The sequence below is a fragment of the Spea bombifrons genome, chromosome 2, assembly GCF_027358695.1.
Source record: "Spea bombifrons isolate aSpeBom1 chromosome 2, aSpeBom1.2.pri, whole genome shotgun sequence".
Classification (NCBI taxonomy): domain Eukaryota; kingdom Metazoa; phylum Chordata; class Amphibia; order Anura; family Pelobatidae; genus Spea; species Spea bombifrons.
Genome location: NC_071088.1, coordinates 110,260,044 through 110,278,682, shown reverse-complemented (window position 1 = coordinate 110,278,682; position 18,639 = coordinate 110,260,044). Strand labels below are relative to the sequence as shown.

The 18,639-nt window shown below is 40.8% G+C and overlaps 1 protein-coding gene across 3 annotated transcripts in view; it reads right to left on the bottom strand.

Moving 5' to 3' along the window:
* Window positions 1–986: 986 nt before the first annotated feature.
* The window catches only part of CACNB3 (calcium voltage-gated channel auxiliary subunit beta 3), a 77,049-nt gene continuing 59,396 nt past the window's right edge, over window positions 987–18,639 (bottom strand). For all 3 annotated transcript variants that reach the window (XM_053455565.1, XM_053455564.1, XM_053455563.1), the window contains exons 4-13: window positions 16,978–17,093; window positions 16,477–16,550; window positions 12,760–12,779; window positions 10,793–10,873; window positions 7,852–7,910; window positions 4,802–4,908; window positions 4,327–4,478; window positions 3,702–3,797; window positions 2,845–3,003; window positions 987–2,210 (exon numbers count right to left, since the gene is read on the bottom strand). In XM_053455565.1, coding sequence (XP_053311540.1) covers window positions 1,896–2,210; window positions 2,845–3,003; window positions 3,702–3,797; window positions 4,327–4,478; window positions 4,802–4,908; window positions 7,852–7,910; window positions 10,793–10,873; window positions 12,760–12,779; window positions 16,477–16,550; window positions 16,978–17,093 — 1,179 coding nt within the window. In that variant the 3' untranslated portion in view covers window positions 987–1,895. The remainder of the gene's footprint in view (window positions 2,211–2,844; window positions 3,004–3,701; window positions 3,798–4,326; window positions 4,479–4,801; window positions 4,909–7,851; window positions 7,911–10,792; window positions 10,874–12,759; window positions 12,780–16,476; window positions 16,551–16,977; window positions 17,094–18,639) is intronic.

The following is an 18,639-nucleotide window of genomic DNA, read 5'->3' as shown; positions in this document are numbered from 1 at the left end:
TAGCATGCTGTATTACTGAACAGCATTTTTGGCCATGAACATTTGTCTTAAGTTAGACCTCATCTTAGGGTATTCGCTAATACCTTAACCATTTTAAAGTATGTTTGGATCACTTGATATAGATTTCAGGGCATCCTGTTCAAACTGCATGTGAAGCTTCCCTAGTTGATTAGATTAGGTAGCGCAAGTTCCCCAAGCTGGGCCTGGATCAGGGAAACCTACGGAAGCTCAGAGATGGTTATATCAACAGGCACTTCATAGGTAACCTTATAGCCATCCCAACATCCATATATAAGGTCATGTGGTCCTAATGTAGCAAATTTAGTCGATCCAAATATGTTCTGTTTTAAAGCTGTAAAGGGAAACTCACTGTGAATTTATATAACTACTCATTATTCCTGTCTCCTCTCTCGCAGCTCCGCTTCTTCTCTTGCCACATCTTAAACTTGTCTTTTTTTCTTCATCCACTTCTCCTCGTTTTGTGTTTTCTCCTTCTGCTTCTCCGTGAAACCAGGCCTCCTGTAGCATTTCTGCTTTTTTGAGGAAGCACTCCAAGTGGGTAGAATAATGAAAACGCATTTGTGGAATTAGAGAAGCGTTTGGGTACCTCTCTTTCTCTGTGACTCTGTCTGCATTATTCTGGCCTCTCAGAATACTTCCGAAGAAGTGGTCTGGGAGGTCTGGTTCACCAAGTAGCAGACGATGAAAGGAGACACTGGAAGAAGCAGAAGAAGACAGAGGAACAAGAGCCAAGAGAAGAAGCATAGCTCCAGGAAAGGAGACAGGGACGCAGTAGCAGTTGGCAGAGAAGGTAGGGAGACATTGAGGGAACCCTGTGTGCCAGTGTAGCACCCCTCTGATAAGTGGGACCTGGGGCACACCACCCCCTCCGCCCAACCCTATGTATGCGACTGACTACGTCTATATTTAACATTGTATCTTGTACATTTAAAAATGCACTATATGTATCACATTCTAATTACATGTTTATATTTTTTTTCTCTGATCTTCACTGTCTGCAAAATGCCTATAGATTAATTTTGATGTCTGTAAAACTTGTGGAAACTGAGAAACTGAAACAAGGACACATCTTTTTTTCACAGTAGTTTCACTTCAACTAACAATTCTCATGGACCCATTGCAAGTATTTCCAAATGTGTTTGCTTCTTTGTTCTTAGGACCTGGACTTATTGATTCCATTAATCCCAGACTCTGTGACTCTAGAGGGACTGCTGTCTGCGGATCAGTACTACACAACAAAACTGTTGCCAGCAAACAAGCTTAATGCCTGAGGATGGAGCAGCATCATGGAATGCCCTCGACGAGCCAACCTGTATTAGGAGGACACAGAATGGCATCAGCCCAGAGCCTTCTGTCACTTTGGCAGACTGCACCTCTAGTCCACAACATCGATTCTTTTAGGACTTTCTTTGTAAACTTACGTGTATTGTATAGGTTTTAAAAATAAAATCCGAGAGACTAACATATGTAACACAGCATTAACAGAATAACATCTTTCACGTTAAAAACCATTGTGGATGTTTACGAATTGTTGCTTGTATCTTGCACCAAGTTGCCTTTAAATGTAAACCACAGGAAAAAACGAGTACCCTGGTTCTGCTACTTTGCTCATTTATTTTAAAGGCCAGGTGCTGTAGAGGTGCAACTACTCTTAAACTGCCTTATGATGCTATCTGTAGCCTGTATTGCAGCCGGTTGTTACCAAGCACATGGTAAATGATAACTGGGTTGCTTGCTTGCCCCTGACCGTGCATTTCTGCACCTGAAAGCTACCCTTAAAATTTACACTCATTGGTTCAGCCCCCTGACATGCACTGCCATGCAGGAGGAGTGTATCTATGTGTGTAGGACGGGTGGGTGCACAGGGGTCTCCATCAGTAGCTGTCCTTGGGCCATGGACGGTTACGCTGCCAGTTCCTGTCATTGTGGTTCTGCTCTGAGTCACGCTCCAGGAGTCGGTCCTGAGAGTCATGTCCATTCGTGCTGTTCAGTCCACTGTTGTGGTGCCGATGGGGCTGATACAGGTCTGGGTAGGTATCGGAGTACTCATCCTCCAAGTGGCGGGAACTCCTCTGCGAAGAGGCTGTCCAAGTCTTGCGGGAAGTCTCACTAGCCTCATCAGATTGCATCAAACTGTCGCGTTCCAAGGGTGAGTGCTCACTAGCTCGATCTGTAAGAAGCTGCTGGTTCTATGTAGGAGGGCAAAAAATACTTTTAGTAACCAACCTAAAGAAGAAACAAATTGTTGTAGAATAGCATAAGCCAATACAGAGGTTAGATTTTCTAAAATATTTATTGAAATTTACAAACTCTTCAACCCCTTGGAAAAATCCCCACACATAAATGTAATAATTATAACATTTTGCAGACAAAAATACCTTTTCAAGACCCATTATAAGCACTTTATAAAGTGGTTATAAAGAGGAAACTTCAATGTAAAACATGTATATGAATGTGCAAAAAAGTATAATATACACTATGTGGACAACCCTACCGAACACCTTTGGGAAGAACTGGAATGGAGAGTGTGAGCCAGGCCTTCTTGTCCAGCCTGACCTCACAAATGCTCTACATGATGAATCTTCCACAGAAACACTCCAAAATCTTGTGGAAAAGTGGAAGCTATTAGAGCTGCAAAGGAGCTTCATATTAATGTCTACGTATTTAGAATGCAATGTCATCAAAGTCTCTGTCAGGACACTTTTGTCCATATAGTGTATGTGTATAGATGACCTACGGCCCTGATAATAAAAATACTGTGCCATGAAATTATGACAGTGGAGTCATTGCATAATCTACATAATCTGTGTGTCAAGAGTCTACCTGTAATCCTGGAATGGCAGTGGGTGGTGTCATGAGGTTCTGGCCAGCATGTGGGTGCAGTGGATGGTGTGTGGCCCTCCAGTAAACCTCCATGTACTCTGCAAGGTGTTCACAAGCATCTTCCAGCTGATTCTCATCCAGTATCACATCAAACATTTCCTAAAGACACAAAGATCGATCGCATGGAGAGAGCCTCTCATACATCAGGCACAAGGGTAATGACCACAATCTATGACAAGGGGACAAAACTGTAATACAGAGATCAATATGTGCCGCCATATATCAATATGACATTATGTTTTATTGAGCAAATACTAGCCATGCAGTTAGGTTCCCCTAAACATCAATGTCTAGGAACTGTCACTTGAATGTATGGCAGGCAGATTCAGCTCATCATTAATGTAAAGTTATATTGGAAGAAAACTAACTGATAAGAGCTTTAAGCATTACAGAAACGGAAACTAACCTCATGTTAATCCGTGGTGACAGGTCTTCTTCATCAGAGCTGTCACCACACATTAACATGAGTTTACTTACGTTTTAACACCCTTTGTAATACAAGGCTCCAGCCTACCTGGTGTGAAGCTGAATATATAATGGGGATATTGGATCATTGATCTAAATTTTCTCAAATTTCCTGTATTCTGCCCCAGTTAAAAAATGAAAGCAATAACTGATTTTATTTAAAAAAAAATGCAATGAGTATAGTCATTAATACTTCATTATTGGCGATGAAAGCTGTCTTTCCACACTTTACATAATGAAGGTCTAACCCAAGTGAGGTTCTTTTAGCTTAATTTGGAATGTCTAGTGTTTTCTCATGTACCTCATGGTATAAGCTGTTACAGGGCTCTTACCGGAGGACACTGTATCAGTTTGTCAGCAGCCAGCATCTGGACATTAAGGTGTTTCACTTGAGATTTTCCCCTGGATTTTATTAGTCTCTGTAGCACCTGGAAAAATACCCAGATATCATTGCTGACATTGTCACTACATACTCTACACTTAAATCAGACACACACATCAGTGGATACACCCAACACAGGGGTTAAATCTGCTCTGGTATCTGCAGCACACCACGTATGGTGAAAGCTCCCATCAGAAATTATCAGTATTATCTTGGGGTCTGAAACCCCAGCCTGTCACAGTCTATCACATTAATTCTCTAAGATGCACTCTATGTTAGACAAAAAGACAACTGCTTAGACAATAAAATTCCACAATTTATTCATTGTAGTTTCTAATTTCAGAGAGCAAAGTGACAAAAGAAGAAATACAGGTCAATGGTGCACAATTTTTGATTCCTAGGAGATTTTTTCTACAGACATAGCTGTAAATTGTAAAATGAGTTTTAAAACATATAAGATCAAATAAGCTGTTCAAGGGTAAAAAGGGCTCCCCAAGTTAGCCGATTTGCAACATCAACTTAACTGATAAAGATTTGGTGGGTAGCATAGACAACATTGCCTTGACATTGCTCACCTTGGGAGAGGAAACTTTGACATACACAATGATGGGGGCCAAGGAGGTTTTGGAAAGCTGAGCAGGGTGATTGATTGTGTCGGCATCCAAAATAACCAGCTGAAGAGTCTTTGCCAACTCGAAGATTCTCTCTATCTCACTTTGTACCTCAGCTGAAACACATGAAAAAAAATCTTATTTCTCTATGTACAATGAAAGCCTATGTAAGTCCCAAACCTGCATACAGTAAGGTCCACAGAACATTTGTTTGTTGAGAAACACTTGGGGCCTTAAATTTACACAGATGAGGTGAAAGGAAATTCTTACTATATAAACTATGTTTGTATATTTGTGGGATAGTGAAATGTAAATGTTGTGTGAGGGGAATATCTGGGGTAACATTGATGTGTCACCCTCTTAGACAGCAATCTATTTGATTTTCCAATGCCCTGGAGCAATCTTCCAATCTTTGGTTCTAAGCAGATTGTAGACTCACCAATGTTTGAGCGGGTGGAACGCTCAATGATGGCTCTCTTGCCTGGGTTGTTAAGTACTGAGCGCTTCGCAAGCGATAAATCAGCTGTTACCCGAGTGATGGAGATCCTGGAAATCAATGGATACCACAACATTGTTATATCTAAAGGGACATGCTCAGGGTCACAACAGAATACCAGAAAACTACTGTCTGAACTTTATTAACATGACATAGGTATGTAGCACCTATTGATGTATAATTGTATAATTGGCAAAATTGGTTTTGAAATGTACTAAAAACAGACACCTTTCAAAACACAAGCAATATCTGAGCCAAGCAAACACTGCAATGGAATATCAGCATTACATGTTATCCAGTTGTCATCACAGCTATTGCTTTAAGTCCAAATGTATAAGTCTCTTTTGAACAAAATATTTAATTGGTTTTATTGTCTAACTACCTGTTGAATATTTCCCCCCCTATTCTGTTCAACATGATACAAACTTTTATTGTGATAGGAGCTGTAGTCAACAGCATTTACAATGCATATGTCCCCTAATACAGTTTTCTTTTTTTTTAAAAAAAAGGGATTACTACATACCAGAGAAGGTATTGCAAATACTATATTTGCTCAATTATAAGATGACCCAGGAGAAAAAGAAAAAGCCTAAATATAAGACTACCCTATAGGAAACAAGTTTTACTAGTAAATATTAATTCACATGTAAACTAATTTTTCATATTTAATAAAAACTGATTGGGAAAAAATGTTTTTTTATTTTTTTTTTATTTCCCTTTATTTGCCACTGTGCCCCAGTTCTGCACATATGCCCCACATATACAGGGCTCTCTCCACCTAATGTATCGGTTTTCCCTTAGTCTGTCAATTCTCGTCTTGTCAAACCCCTTGAATATATGTATTGTATTAAGAGCTGCATAAATTGTTGGTGCTATATAAATAAAAGATAATAATAATAATGATCATATATGCCTTATACCCCCTTATATGTGACTCTGCTCCCCAGAAATGCCTTATACCCCTGTAAATGCCACTCTGCCCCCCAGATATACCTTATACACCCTATATGCCACTCTGCCTCCATGACATGCCTTTTAACCCACTATTTGCCACTCTGACCCCCAGATATTCCTTACACCCCTATATGCCACTCTGCCTCCCTGCTGTGCCTTTACCCCCCTATATGTCACTCTAACCCCCCCCCCGACTTACCAGTGCATCCCTAGACTTGTCCCCCGTGCTTCAGACTCCCTGGTGTCTAGTGGGGGCAGCCGGTGGAGGTTTGTGTGATGCGCGTAGATAACCTCCGCTGCTGCTGGCCAGTACTTCCGCCGGGGCATCTATGACTGAGCACTGGAAGGTCATGTCATGCCGGAGCTCTGTCATAGAAGTCCTGGCGGAAGTGCCGACTGCAGCAGAGGTTGTCTGGGCGCATCCCGCAGCCAGTCAATGTTTGCGGGATGCGCCTCGGCACTTCCGCCGAGGCTTCTATGGTGGAGCACCGGAAGGTCATGTGATGCCGGTGCTCCGCCATTGAAGCCCTGGCTAGGGTCTTCCATTAGATCTTCTCTGAAAGCTGATTTATGTGTGGTTTTGTTTTGTTTTTCCTACTTTATTACCAGTAATAAGAAAAACACTTAATGTTGATTGCAGCCAGGGAAGTCACAAAAGAAGGCTGTTTTAGAGAGGAGAATGCCTAAAGTTCCTAAAGATGGATTTCTAGGTTGCAGGTTTAATAAGTTTACTGTTATGCTGTGTGTTATTTTAGATGCCACATGCTAGGGAGACAAGTACAGTTTATATGGCATTTCAACTCCCTAATTTCATATGGATTATCAAGAGTCAATTCCAGCACACTTCTCCTCCAAGAAAGCTTGAGATGACTCCATTTATGTCCCCACATTCTCAGCAATTCTTACAAATGCTCCATGGATTGATCACTCATAATAATGAAGACTGAAGTAAGGAAGCTGAAAAGCCCAACTGACATGACAATTCTTAGGTTAGTGAATAGACCCTATCACAGAATTAATACTGTATGGTAAAAATGTGCAAATGTTGCTTTGCATTTTAATTAGAATTCGGGGAATAGAATACAATTAACAGTCAATATTAAATACTGCACGGCAAACACTTTTCAAGGGATTCATGCATGTATTGCAGATTATGTCATTACTAAACCTGATCCATTATAATTAGCATTTGTGTTTGCTCTACTACCTAGAAGCATTAATTCGTGGAAGAAGCGTCTTGTGATCTGACTTTCCTGCCCTAGACACCACAATCCATAAAAGAGGTCTGTTATGTTATACATAAATGATGCTTTGGAAACCAAAGGTAGGCAGGTGGTACCAAAAACTTTAGGCATCTACATAATGATCAGGGGAGGCATGGCACCTGGCTGTAGGACTTCATCTCACATGGATACAAAGAAGCCCAGTGTTTACCCTTGTCACTTCTAAAAGTATGTAGACCATATATTCTTGCAGTAGGAGTAGGAACAGTTACCTGGTTCTTAAACGGGCATCTAAACATCCTTACTTTAACACATCTTTTGGGGTTTTGTCAGGAGAGTTCACACAAGAGTTGTGGCTTCAGCTCCATCACATACCTATTCATTGTGAAATGCTAAAACTAGAAACGGTCTCCAATGTCAAGGGTTTAGCTGGCCTGTATGATATATAAATCAATGGGTGATTTGGTGAACATTCAATGATTTAACTATACATTATACTTGGTCAGCCAAGCTCTTCTTGAAGCAGAAGCTCACTAGGGGCGAACCTTCTTAATGTCAATGAGATTAAATAGCAATTCTTCTGCTGGCCTATAGTATAGTATAGCATAGTAGGTTGAAAAAAGGCTTCAGTCCATCAAGTTCAACCCTTTACACATAACTAGTTCTAAAGTTGATCCAAAAGAAGGCAAAAAACGTACTTGGGGCAATTACCAATTATGCCACAAACTGTACACAGGCAGTACAATCTACAAACATCAATGTCTTGGTTGTTTCATTTAAAATGATCTTACTTTTTTCTACCCACAAGCATCTCACCTGCCATCAAATCTGTGCTTCAAGAAGTCAAACAGTGCTTTCTGCATCATGTCTGTCACCTGATGTTAAGACACATGAAAAAAACAGAGAAAGAGGACAGGAAATAAAGACTTTTTGAGAAAGACAAAATCGCTTAAGGATAGCATTCTGGAAATGAAACAGCAGTCAGAAATGTAGTAATTCCACCCAGCAAGCAGAAGTCCCCTTACTGGATAAAAAATGTTGAGAAGGCACTGGATGTATTTATGGGGGCTGCATTGAAGCTTGATATTAGTTAAGACCATATCCAACTTTGTGTGGTTTTTGGATAATTGTCAGGGTTTTGATAGAATTAATTATAATGCTGCAGACTACATGTGCCATTTGGCTTGGGAAAGGCTCGAACATTTGGAACAGTCTGGAACATTTCTTCTGCTTCAATATGTTAAGATTTAATTTACTTATAATAAAACAATATCGGGAACAGCTTTGTTGCCAACAGGCTACTCATAGACCAGCGTAACTCCTTCATTGTCTGAGTTACACATCAGAATATATCGTTGCTGGTTAGAGTGACCATATAAAAATTCTAACCCAAAATACCGTACATTGTAGACTGATTGTAGATTGCTGCTTTGTCCAATGGACACACTAGGCGAATACACTAAGCAACTGGACCCATACCCCACATACTTTGGAGGGTGTCCTGGGGACCTGCCTGAGATGTACACTACAACGAGGGACCAAGTCTTTGCAAACTTTTTGTTCTGCTCTTAAATTTTTCCAAACATGGTTAGGATCTGAGGTGGCTCACTGATAAAAGCTTTGCTAAGGGTTTAAAGAGCCCGGTAAAGAAATGTATTCTCTACAGGCATCACAGACTAAAATACAACCAGACCTCTGGGAGGCTGTTTCTTATGGACATTGTTTTACTCATGAAGCTGTGATTGCAGTGCGTCCTGGTATACAGCTTGTATAATCAGATGCTAACTTGAAGGAACACAGTCGTGCAATTTTAGCCATGATTACTTTCCCAGTGGCTAAGATGTAGTTACAAGATCTGACTCAGCACACGTGTCTGTAATATCCAATTGCTTATTGAACTTTTTGAGAACCCAGGGCTGAGTAAGTGCTGTATGATGGATAGACTTCAATTAGATAATTAAAGGAGGTCTGAAACAATTCTAGTATCATGATCAAGACAGCTCAATGCATATCCACTGAGAATAACCACAATGCCACCTACGAGGGTCCTTGACTGGTCCAGCTGTGAGCCAGCGCAAGCAGTGTTAGTGTTAAAGAGGACAGTGGCCAAGGATTAACCTTTCAACTAAAGCATACAAAAGGGAAATGTAAAAAAACATCCAAAATAGTCAAATGTATTCTTCAAACATACAAAGCTGTGATATACCAACTTAGCATAACACTAATAGATAATGAAGTGCAGTCACATAAAGATATATACTTAAAAAGCAGTCAGCTGATCTGCTCATACCAATTTACTTGTGTGGGTAGCTGGCTGCTCATGTGGATCCAGCTAAGAAGAACTATAAGTCCGTATGGGAGCGGCACTGATAAGAGAGCCTCCAATGTCTTGAGTGCCTAATTTTCTATCTGGTTTTGTTATCTAGCTTCCTGATTTTTTAACTGTTTTCTTTATTGAAGCCCCAAGGTTTAGTGGCTTCATTATTGGGAAAAAAACAAATAAAGTGAACGGTGCCAGTTGTGCCAAATAAATACCGGTACTCATGTGATAAAACTTTTATGCAAACCGCACACCGAGCATAAAAGGCTGGGGCTAGTGTACATAAAAATAAAAAGTGCATGGACGGGTCAGAGTGCTCAGTGCGCTTACCGACAGTGATCAGCATAAAAGGTGGTGTGCTAACCTCACACTCCCAATCAAACCCAAACACACGCCCCGGCTAGACTATAGGGCTCTAATAGAACATCGGGGCTCCATGCTTAGGCCAGAGAACCAAGCTTTTCCTCTTTCACAGGTACTCACTTGATCTTAAAGGCAGAGAACAAAAACTGATGGGATATAATATAGTAGCCTGCTTGAAATCTTAATTTTCCTCATACCAGTAAATTTAATTAGCGCTATTGTAGTTTCATCATTAAAGAGAGAGTTGGTAGGAAAGATGTGGTTTGAACTCCCTAAAGCATTTATAGAGTTGTCCCTGGCTAATTTCTCCTGAAGGATAGCTGATCTGCCTTGTATAATGCATACTGTACTTCAGATGATGTTATAGAGCTCTCACTGATTTGAATATGCTTTATACAGGGCCACCAAGCTATTCTTGGATTTGAAGCTCCCTAGGATTGTCCCTTTATAAAAAGTCAGGAAGACTACCAGATCATTCTTTAGTGAGTAAACACAATTGTGCATCTTATGGGGACAATAGAAAAAAGCAGAAGCCTTTTTAATTGAACATTCTACATATTACAATACACCCCCAGATTATTGCAGTAAGGCTGTTCCGGCTTATCTTTAAACAATAAATAAGTGATACATAAAATGGAACTGTGTCTTACTTACAGTCAGCAGTGTATTATGGCCTAGGCCATCTTGGACTAGGGTGGGGGGATCTGAGTGGGCCTTCCGCCATGAACCTGGAGCAGATCGTCCACTTGGGCGACGAGGCTCTTTAGTGTACCGTTGTTGAGTTGGTCAGTTGGGGAGGTCAGAGACTTCCCCTGTAACCTAGTTATTTATATTGTGGAGATCTGTGGCTGGCCTCATTGCGCACATCCTTCTGAAATGGAGCACTGGTTCTTGACAACATATCCAACACTTGGCAGAAAGGATGGCAGTAGCAAAGGTAATCCCTGAGGGTATTACCCTGGGTCAGGCCTAGACAATACCCAACCTACATACATCACAGGTTACAGCAGCTGACAAAAAAACAAAAGGTGTATCTATTAAAGATTACAAACCCATGTCAACCCATGAGTTTACCTCATATCCTTTCAGGGAAGGGCCAACCAGGACCACAGGTCTCATAGAAGGAACCACGTCGTAAGGTGCCACGTTCTCTGTCTGCAACAAAAATACTTTAGCAAAAAGAATAAACCACCAAGAAAAGGGGAACAGGATTTACAGGTCAGACAAGATGCCACTATATGCTTTCTGAAGACTTACAAACAAAACCAAAGCATTATTTTTTGTTTACTAGCCGTGGTTTCATTCTGCACCAATGATACTTAGAATGTTATATGATATGAAATGGTTAATTGCACTTATTAAGAGGCCCGGGCTGGTCGTTGGGTTCTCAGTGGGCCTACATCCAACATTGTCTCTGATCTACTTTTATTGCATAATGCTTGTGGTTTATCTGCGTGACAGGGTCGATTTTACTGCTCCAGTCTGGCAGAGAGTAGTAACCCCTTCCCTATCGTGGTCTTTATGTTTACTCTACTTGTGAAGATTATTAATATGAAGTATGCTCAGTATTAATGGTCACATTTATGTGTCACGTATAAAAATGTTCAGTGGAACTCATAATGTTTTTCAAATGAAATAATCAAATACTGTATGCTAGCTTACCAATGGTGCAATACAAGGAGTGTGCAAGTGGTATATTTATCACATATGGACAAACCTCATTATCTGTATAGCACACAATCCCCTGTGGTAATAGCCCTACTCAGTCAGCACTGGTAAGGGCACGGGATAATAGCTCAGCTAAGTAATATAGCATTATACTGTTCAGACTGGATGCCAGTGCAATTAACACAATACAATTTTCCGCCTGCCATTTTATTTACTCAGCCTCCCAAGGGTTACACCAGGCTGATACTATGTATTGTCTGTTTATCTTTTCAGCACCACAAGTATATCATGACAATAAACTATAACAAAAGGTTATATGGCTATGGTTATATGTGAAGGTAAGAGCCCCCCCCGCGGGATTGATATGAAAATGATCCCATTTGAGTAATTTTTTGTATATTGCTAGAAGTATGACAGTAATAACAGAGCGATATTAACACAAAGTGTAAATGCATAAAACGTTTAAGTGAGCTCTACAGTGTGCTAAGCAAATACACTCTAGAGAGAGATCACTTAAAAACACCAAGACTTTTAAGAAGCTTCCTCTGTTTCTATGGCAACAACCTATCACTGCCTGCTTTTGCGTTATGAGGACAGGCAAACGTACAGTGTTTGTGTATGAGGTGTGCAGTGTGTGAGTTGTCTTTGCATTAAGGCTTGAAATACCCATACCAAGGAAAGACGGACGTACCTACAATCCTTTAGACTACAGATGGGCACCAGAGGGCCAAAGTAAAGTGAAGAATTGGGAGTGGAAATTGACACCTCACACACATGTGTATGTTACACCAAAGAAAAAGTGACACGTGATTAGGTGTGTGTTTTACCTCCACTGGCCAAAAGGCTACCAGGATTCTGTTCTCCTCCGATACCAACATCCAAAATATTTACAATTGGTTTGGAGTAAAAAGGTATGCACATTATTATCACTCCAATGGGCTTTTTAAATCCTGAACTCCGTGCTAGCTCCAGAAGCAGTCTTTTTGGAGCAGATACCTTTCCTGGCAGTCATTTAACTTAAAGCAGCAAAATTCACCACAAAATAGCTCCCTGATGGGAGGCACCATGTTGACTAAATCTGAACCTGAACCAGGGAGGACTTCTGAAACAAAAGCTAGTTATTAGCGTTTCCATGCCATACGCTGCTAATTCCAGTTTGCCTCATAAAGAAAAAGAGCCCCTTGTATTTGGTTGTGCTTTTCTCTTAATAGTGCAGTTTGCTGCTTTATTTCCTTAACAGTTAGACTTGCAGGGGCATGGAGAACATATTTATGTGTTTGATAAAAGTGATGACAGATCTGCTTTCATTCACACTTGGGTGGTTACATGTAATGCTTCACCATGGCATTCTTACTTTTAACAAGAACACGTACCTGCTTTTGCTTCTGTTTAGCTTTAGAGAAAAAGAAACAGATTTTAAGATCATAGCATAGACATATGATTGATTAGGTTAGCTGACATTTACAGTACATTATTGTTGATAGCTGGACACTGGCTGTAGAAGGCGCGGAGTTGATGCAGTTTTATAAGCAGTTTTATAAGCACAATCACCTCCATCAGTACTATGAATATATTGAACATAATCATACTGACCTGGATTTGCTGAATTATGTTTTTTGTACAATAGAATCGTCATTTCTTTAGTTGCTGCAAAAGGCACTGCTGTGAAGCGTCCCAATTCATTACAAGATATATGTGTATATTGGGAAGCTGTCCCTGGATTGCGCTAATGGTTTTGGCCTACCTGCAGTTACTATTACTGCAGTTCTGCATATGGAACGCAAAGGACATTTCATAAAAACCCAATCAGGCCTTGTAGTGAGAACTTTTATCATGACTGGATCCATTTCCTGCAGCCCAGGAAAAGACTGACAACACCCCACTCAATGTCAAGCCATGTCTGACCCAAGACAATGATCATTCGGGATGCATAGGGCAAGTGGCCAAGCTGTTACCATACATGCAGTTGTTACTCCGGGCACTGTCCTAGGTGTAACCCAAGGCAGCACCCCAGCGGCTACCACTTTAGCCTCACTGTGGCGCATTGGGACAGGACATCATATGCCTGCGTTCTGTGTCTAAAAGGTACATGGCATCAAAGCATAAACACAAAACAATGTCCTTTGATACAGTTTATTTCCTGTAAAACATGAATGTAATCTTACTCCTAGTACTGATAAAATGGGGCAAAGTAAAATAGCCAGCAAATATGGCTGATAAAAGAACACATATCAGCGCACATGCTGTCCGGCATTGACCTATACACAAACACACTTACAGCCTTGGCTCTCCAGCTGTTTTTAGTGCACAATGTAATTAATGAGATGACACACTTACAGTACATGTGTGCGCCGTGCAAACTGCATAGCTCCATAGCTCCTGGAGACAGCAAACTAGTGAAATGTGTTTTTGTCAGCAAACACAGAAAAGAGGTCATGAACACAGAGAAGCCATCAGCTTAAAGGAACAGGCACATAGCATAGGGTCAGGCTTATCCAGCCAGTGGCCACACACTGAAGGACTCGAGCTTATACATCTCACTTCTGACAATAACTATGGGATGCCTGCACCAGGTCCCTCTTCTTATCAGATATCACTGCTCTAATTTCTGTCTCTCATGTATATATATATATATATATAAACAACGTTTCAAGACAAGCCCTTGGAATACCCTACCCTGGGGTTATCGGACTCTTCCCTTACTGTCAGTCTATACTTTTGTCCAATATTATTATTATTAATTTAGATACTCTTGGCTGTTCCACATCACACATTTGCCTTCTCAACTCATGTGTAATATACTACCACCTCCTTCTCAATTCTAAGATCGTTTGATCGTTTAAGGTCCTCCTTACTTTTTGTTCTGTAAGACCAAATTGTTATGTGACATGCTACTTGATTTGTTCTATTTACCCATGGTACAGTGGTGCAGAACATGATGGCTCAATAAAAATAAAATTCTAGTAATATTGGGTGCTGTTATAACATTGTCAGATTTATTACCATACCTGAGAACTTTTGGGCTCCGGCTACCTGGATCCTACCCTTGTGGGACATGGCTAGGACTGCCCACTGATGTCAGTGGGCATTCACTCTCACGTTGCAGGAAACACCCCCATTGTCAAGACCATGCGACCCGGAGGATTCGGGTGCTGACCCAGAGAACCGGAGAAGCTGGAGAGTTCCCAGGTATGGTTATGACAATGGGGAGTAAGAGGTACAAAATGAACATTAAATAGACATAATACTGTTATAGAAGGGCCCTGCTTTTGTGAGCCTATATTCTATTAGAATTATGAATTATTTCACTCTACATGTCTACAAACTTGGATGCATAAAAACTGCTTTTTACACACAACGTGAAATATGTTCAATCTTTATATCTAGCTTTGATGGATTCTGAGGCTTTGGCGTCTTCCCTGATATATCATGTACTTTAAGGCCATGCACTATTTAGCACCCCATCTTTGACTTTTAATTAAGAGAGGCAATGATATTTATAATGTTTTGGGAACACCAACTTCCTCTTATTGCTAATACCAAGGTAACTTGGTGTTAACTTGGCATCTTGAAGTTTCGGTTATAACTTATTTTATCCTTATTTATTATAACTAATTTATTTCTCAGTATAACATTACTATTTGTAATAAAGATGACTATGTGCCATGCCATGGTTTATCCACTAAAGAGAGTTGTGTTTTAGCTTCACTGTACGTTATGAAGAGCCAACGCCAATGAGCTTCTGCTGCAGGTAGAGCTTGGCTGGCCAAGTATAATGTAAAGTAAATCAGCATGATTTCTTCCTTACACATGACCAACTAAGTCCTTCTTGCTGGAGGAACTTATCAATGTTGGCCCTTCATAATAAATATTATGTTTAATTGTCAAAACAAGTCATTAGTTAAAAATAATTAAAAAAAATACAGAAAAGGGTTGCTATACCTAGTAGTGCTGCACTGATTAGGTTCTAAATTGTAGAATTATCACATCTTACTCATATTTTTTTTAAGAAAACACAACATATACTATAACATATGATGTTTGTAAAAAAAAAACAATATGGGTTTTGATAACAATTACTCATCTCATTTTCGGTCTACAGAGGTATACATTGTAGGTCATTTTTAGTCAAGCGTCCATTGGTTAGAATGAACACAGTTACAAGAGCTGCAGGTTGAATTTTGCAATGGCCAACATGAATTATTGTTGCATAAATATTCAGCTGTGTAAGTCAGTACTTGGCAGGGACAGTTTATGCAGCAAATGACTGCAGCGAACCATCTAGCGTAAGTCAGCACTAACTACTATATAAGCATATATTTTACAATTAAAATTTAAGATTGTGAAAATCCTTAGCATAACCATATATTTTACGTGGATAGCTAATTATCTAAATTGCTGCTGCTGCTTCCTGCATGTTGTATCTAACCCTTAGAATATTATGTTTCCTTGAATACAATTGTGTGACTGGTTATGTCCCTTAATTTACATTGAATTGGTCATTTGTTTAAAATGCCTAGGAACAGAGTGCTTCTGGTGCTTGAGCTGCAGTGGACTGACTCCTGTTATACATTTTGATTCACCTGATGTTAAAATTAATATCAGTTCTAATATCAGTGCCTCTCGCAAATATACTTCTGCAGTATAAATATATGCAGGACCTAAATACTAAGTACTCAAAGTACAACACTGGCTATGAACATGAACGATAACTAGGAGGACTTTGGAATTTGGTGGTCCACGTTCAACAATGGAGAAAACATTAAGTCATACCCTCTGCCTCCTGTGGCAGTCTGGGACAATCAGCTCAAAGTTGTGATTGAAGAAGGATATAGGGTTTTGAACCTCTAAGCACAGAAAAAACACCACCTTTAAGATAAGCAATGGATTTTTATAACGTACAAATTAGATAGGTGCTTCTCACCTTACCATCCTCTGAGCACAACCTCAAAAAACTTTGTGGAGCCCTAAGCAGCTGCTTCATTTGTTTATGGTTGTGTCACCACTGGCTGAGATGCATGAGTAAGCTTTGGCCATATCCGAACAGCTTTTATGGATGATACAAAACAGTGAGTCTCACTCTTACTTACCCATAGATGGGGGAGGTGAACGCCGATTTCCTGAGACCATGTCTCCCAAACCAGAGGTGTTGCCACCCATCCTCCTGCATGAACACATTGTTAATTATTTACTGGGAAACAAGCTTGTGTAGTAGGTTCACCAATGTGAAATGTTATACAACATGGCTGATTGTTAACTTTAACAATACACAATACACGGTTGGCAACATAAAATGGTTGCACTGATTCACTGTAAACATGTGTAGCCACTTACTGGCACAAGTAAAAGAAGCAATGTCAATTATTATTACACCTCAATGGTTCTTTGAATGGTACCCTAGTTCCAATAGGATATAACAATTTTAAGTAGCGGTCATGCAATCTATCCTGCTAACCACAGCATGGGGGCAGGGGGTGTGATGTTCAAGAAGAAGAAGGTAATAAGTGCATCTGTGCATCTGCTCCTTATACAGGGAAGCATCAGCTATCTCAACATGATAAAAGTACTTTATATTTCCAGTGATCTTTTACCTTGCCTTCTGCTCTTGTTTGAGTCGAATGGCCTCTAGCCTCTGGGGGCTTGGGATAAAGGTGATATCCCCCCCCTCTTTTACTAGCCGCCCGATCCACCAGTCATTGTTGTATTTCTGAAATACATGTGTTGAGAGAAAACACCAATATCACTTTTTTTCACTTTGCTTTCTAATTGGGCTAAATCTAATGTATCCTTCAAGTCCATAAATAACAGACATCCCTCCGCAACAGTGTAACTCCTCCATTAACACATACGATTCCAAACTGGACCTACCTTCTTCTATTGCTGTCTGACCATAACAATAGGAGATGCATTGACATACATTTAAATATGTGTGTACAATCTTCTGAAGCTGCAGAGCTTGGGATATCAAGAATATATATATATTTTGTATTTTAGTTCGAAGACAGTATTTTTTTTTCCAAAACTTTACTAATTGTATACTGATATAATGTCCATTAATGAGGTTAGTGCATGCAAACCTCAGAGATTAGCAGAGGAGAGCTGGAACCTTCTGGCCTGGGGCAGGTAAAGCCAAGTGGCCCCATCATCCATCTTACCTCGGTGGTAACTCACTCACTACGCACTGGCACAGGTCTGACAGGCACTTTGTAAACAATCCTGGACAGGCCCAAAGGGCAATTCAAAACAGCAATGGTACGTGGAACAAGCGCTCGATCATAATCTATGTTCCCTAACCATGGTTGTACACTATCATCTCCCCACAAGCACGTTTTGCTTCCTTGGTGTCACATACAAGTAGTAGGAGACACAGTAGTCAGGTAGGACTCCAGGACAGAATGAGTTCAGACAATCCGATGTCAGGATTCCGGAGAGCAGGATAAACAATAAACGAGCCAAGGCCATGATTCGGGAGATCAACGTAGTCAGGCAAGCCAAGGTCAAAACACGGGAAACAGGAATGTAAAACGCTATCTGAGCACTAGCACAAGGCAAAGACAACCATCAGAAGGCAAGGTATAGCAGGTCTGAGGAGCTTAAATAGAGCACCGCAGAGGAAGTCCAAATCTCCCACCAAAATGGTCATGACGTTACCTCCGGTGTCTAGGGATCGCGACCATCTTGAGTGTGGCGTAATCTGCCTTCATAAAGACCTGCAGTGCCAAAGCGGAATGCCGTGCGCTGTAGGTCTGCCTCTCCTGCGCGGCTCCTCGGAAGATGGAGGCAGATGTGGCCATGTGGTGGAGGGGGGTCTCCCTCTCCTTCGTGGCGGCTGCTGCGGAGGTGGCTGTGAGGTGGAGGGGGTCTCCCTCTCCTTCGTGGCGGCTGCTGCGGAGGTGGCTGTGCGGTGGAGGGGGGTCTCCCTCTCCTTCGTGGTGGCTGCTGCAGCGGCGTGGGAACCGGCGACAGGTGAGTAACACTTAGAACCTTTATGAAGTGTTGTTGTTGTGCAAATGTGTCTGTTTTTAAATCCTATGCCCTCCTGGATACCTGTAAGTGGTGACGTCACCTCTAGAATAAAGAGAACCCACTACAGAAACTATCGCTCTCACAGGTGGTTTTGTTGTACCCCAACTAGTTTCACACATACCCGTTCATCACTAAGTTGTCGGTAAATTTCTTCTAGATAATATTGGACATAATAACTAATCCTCCACCTTTATCAGCTGGCTTAATTACTATTCGTTCATCCTTTC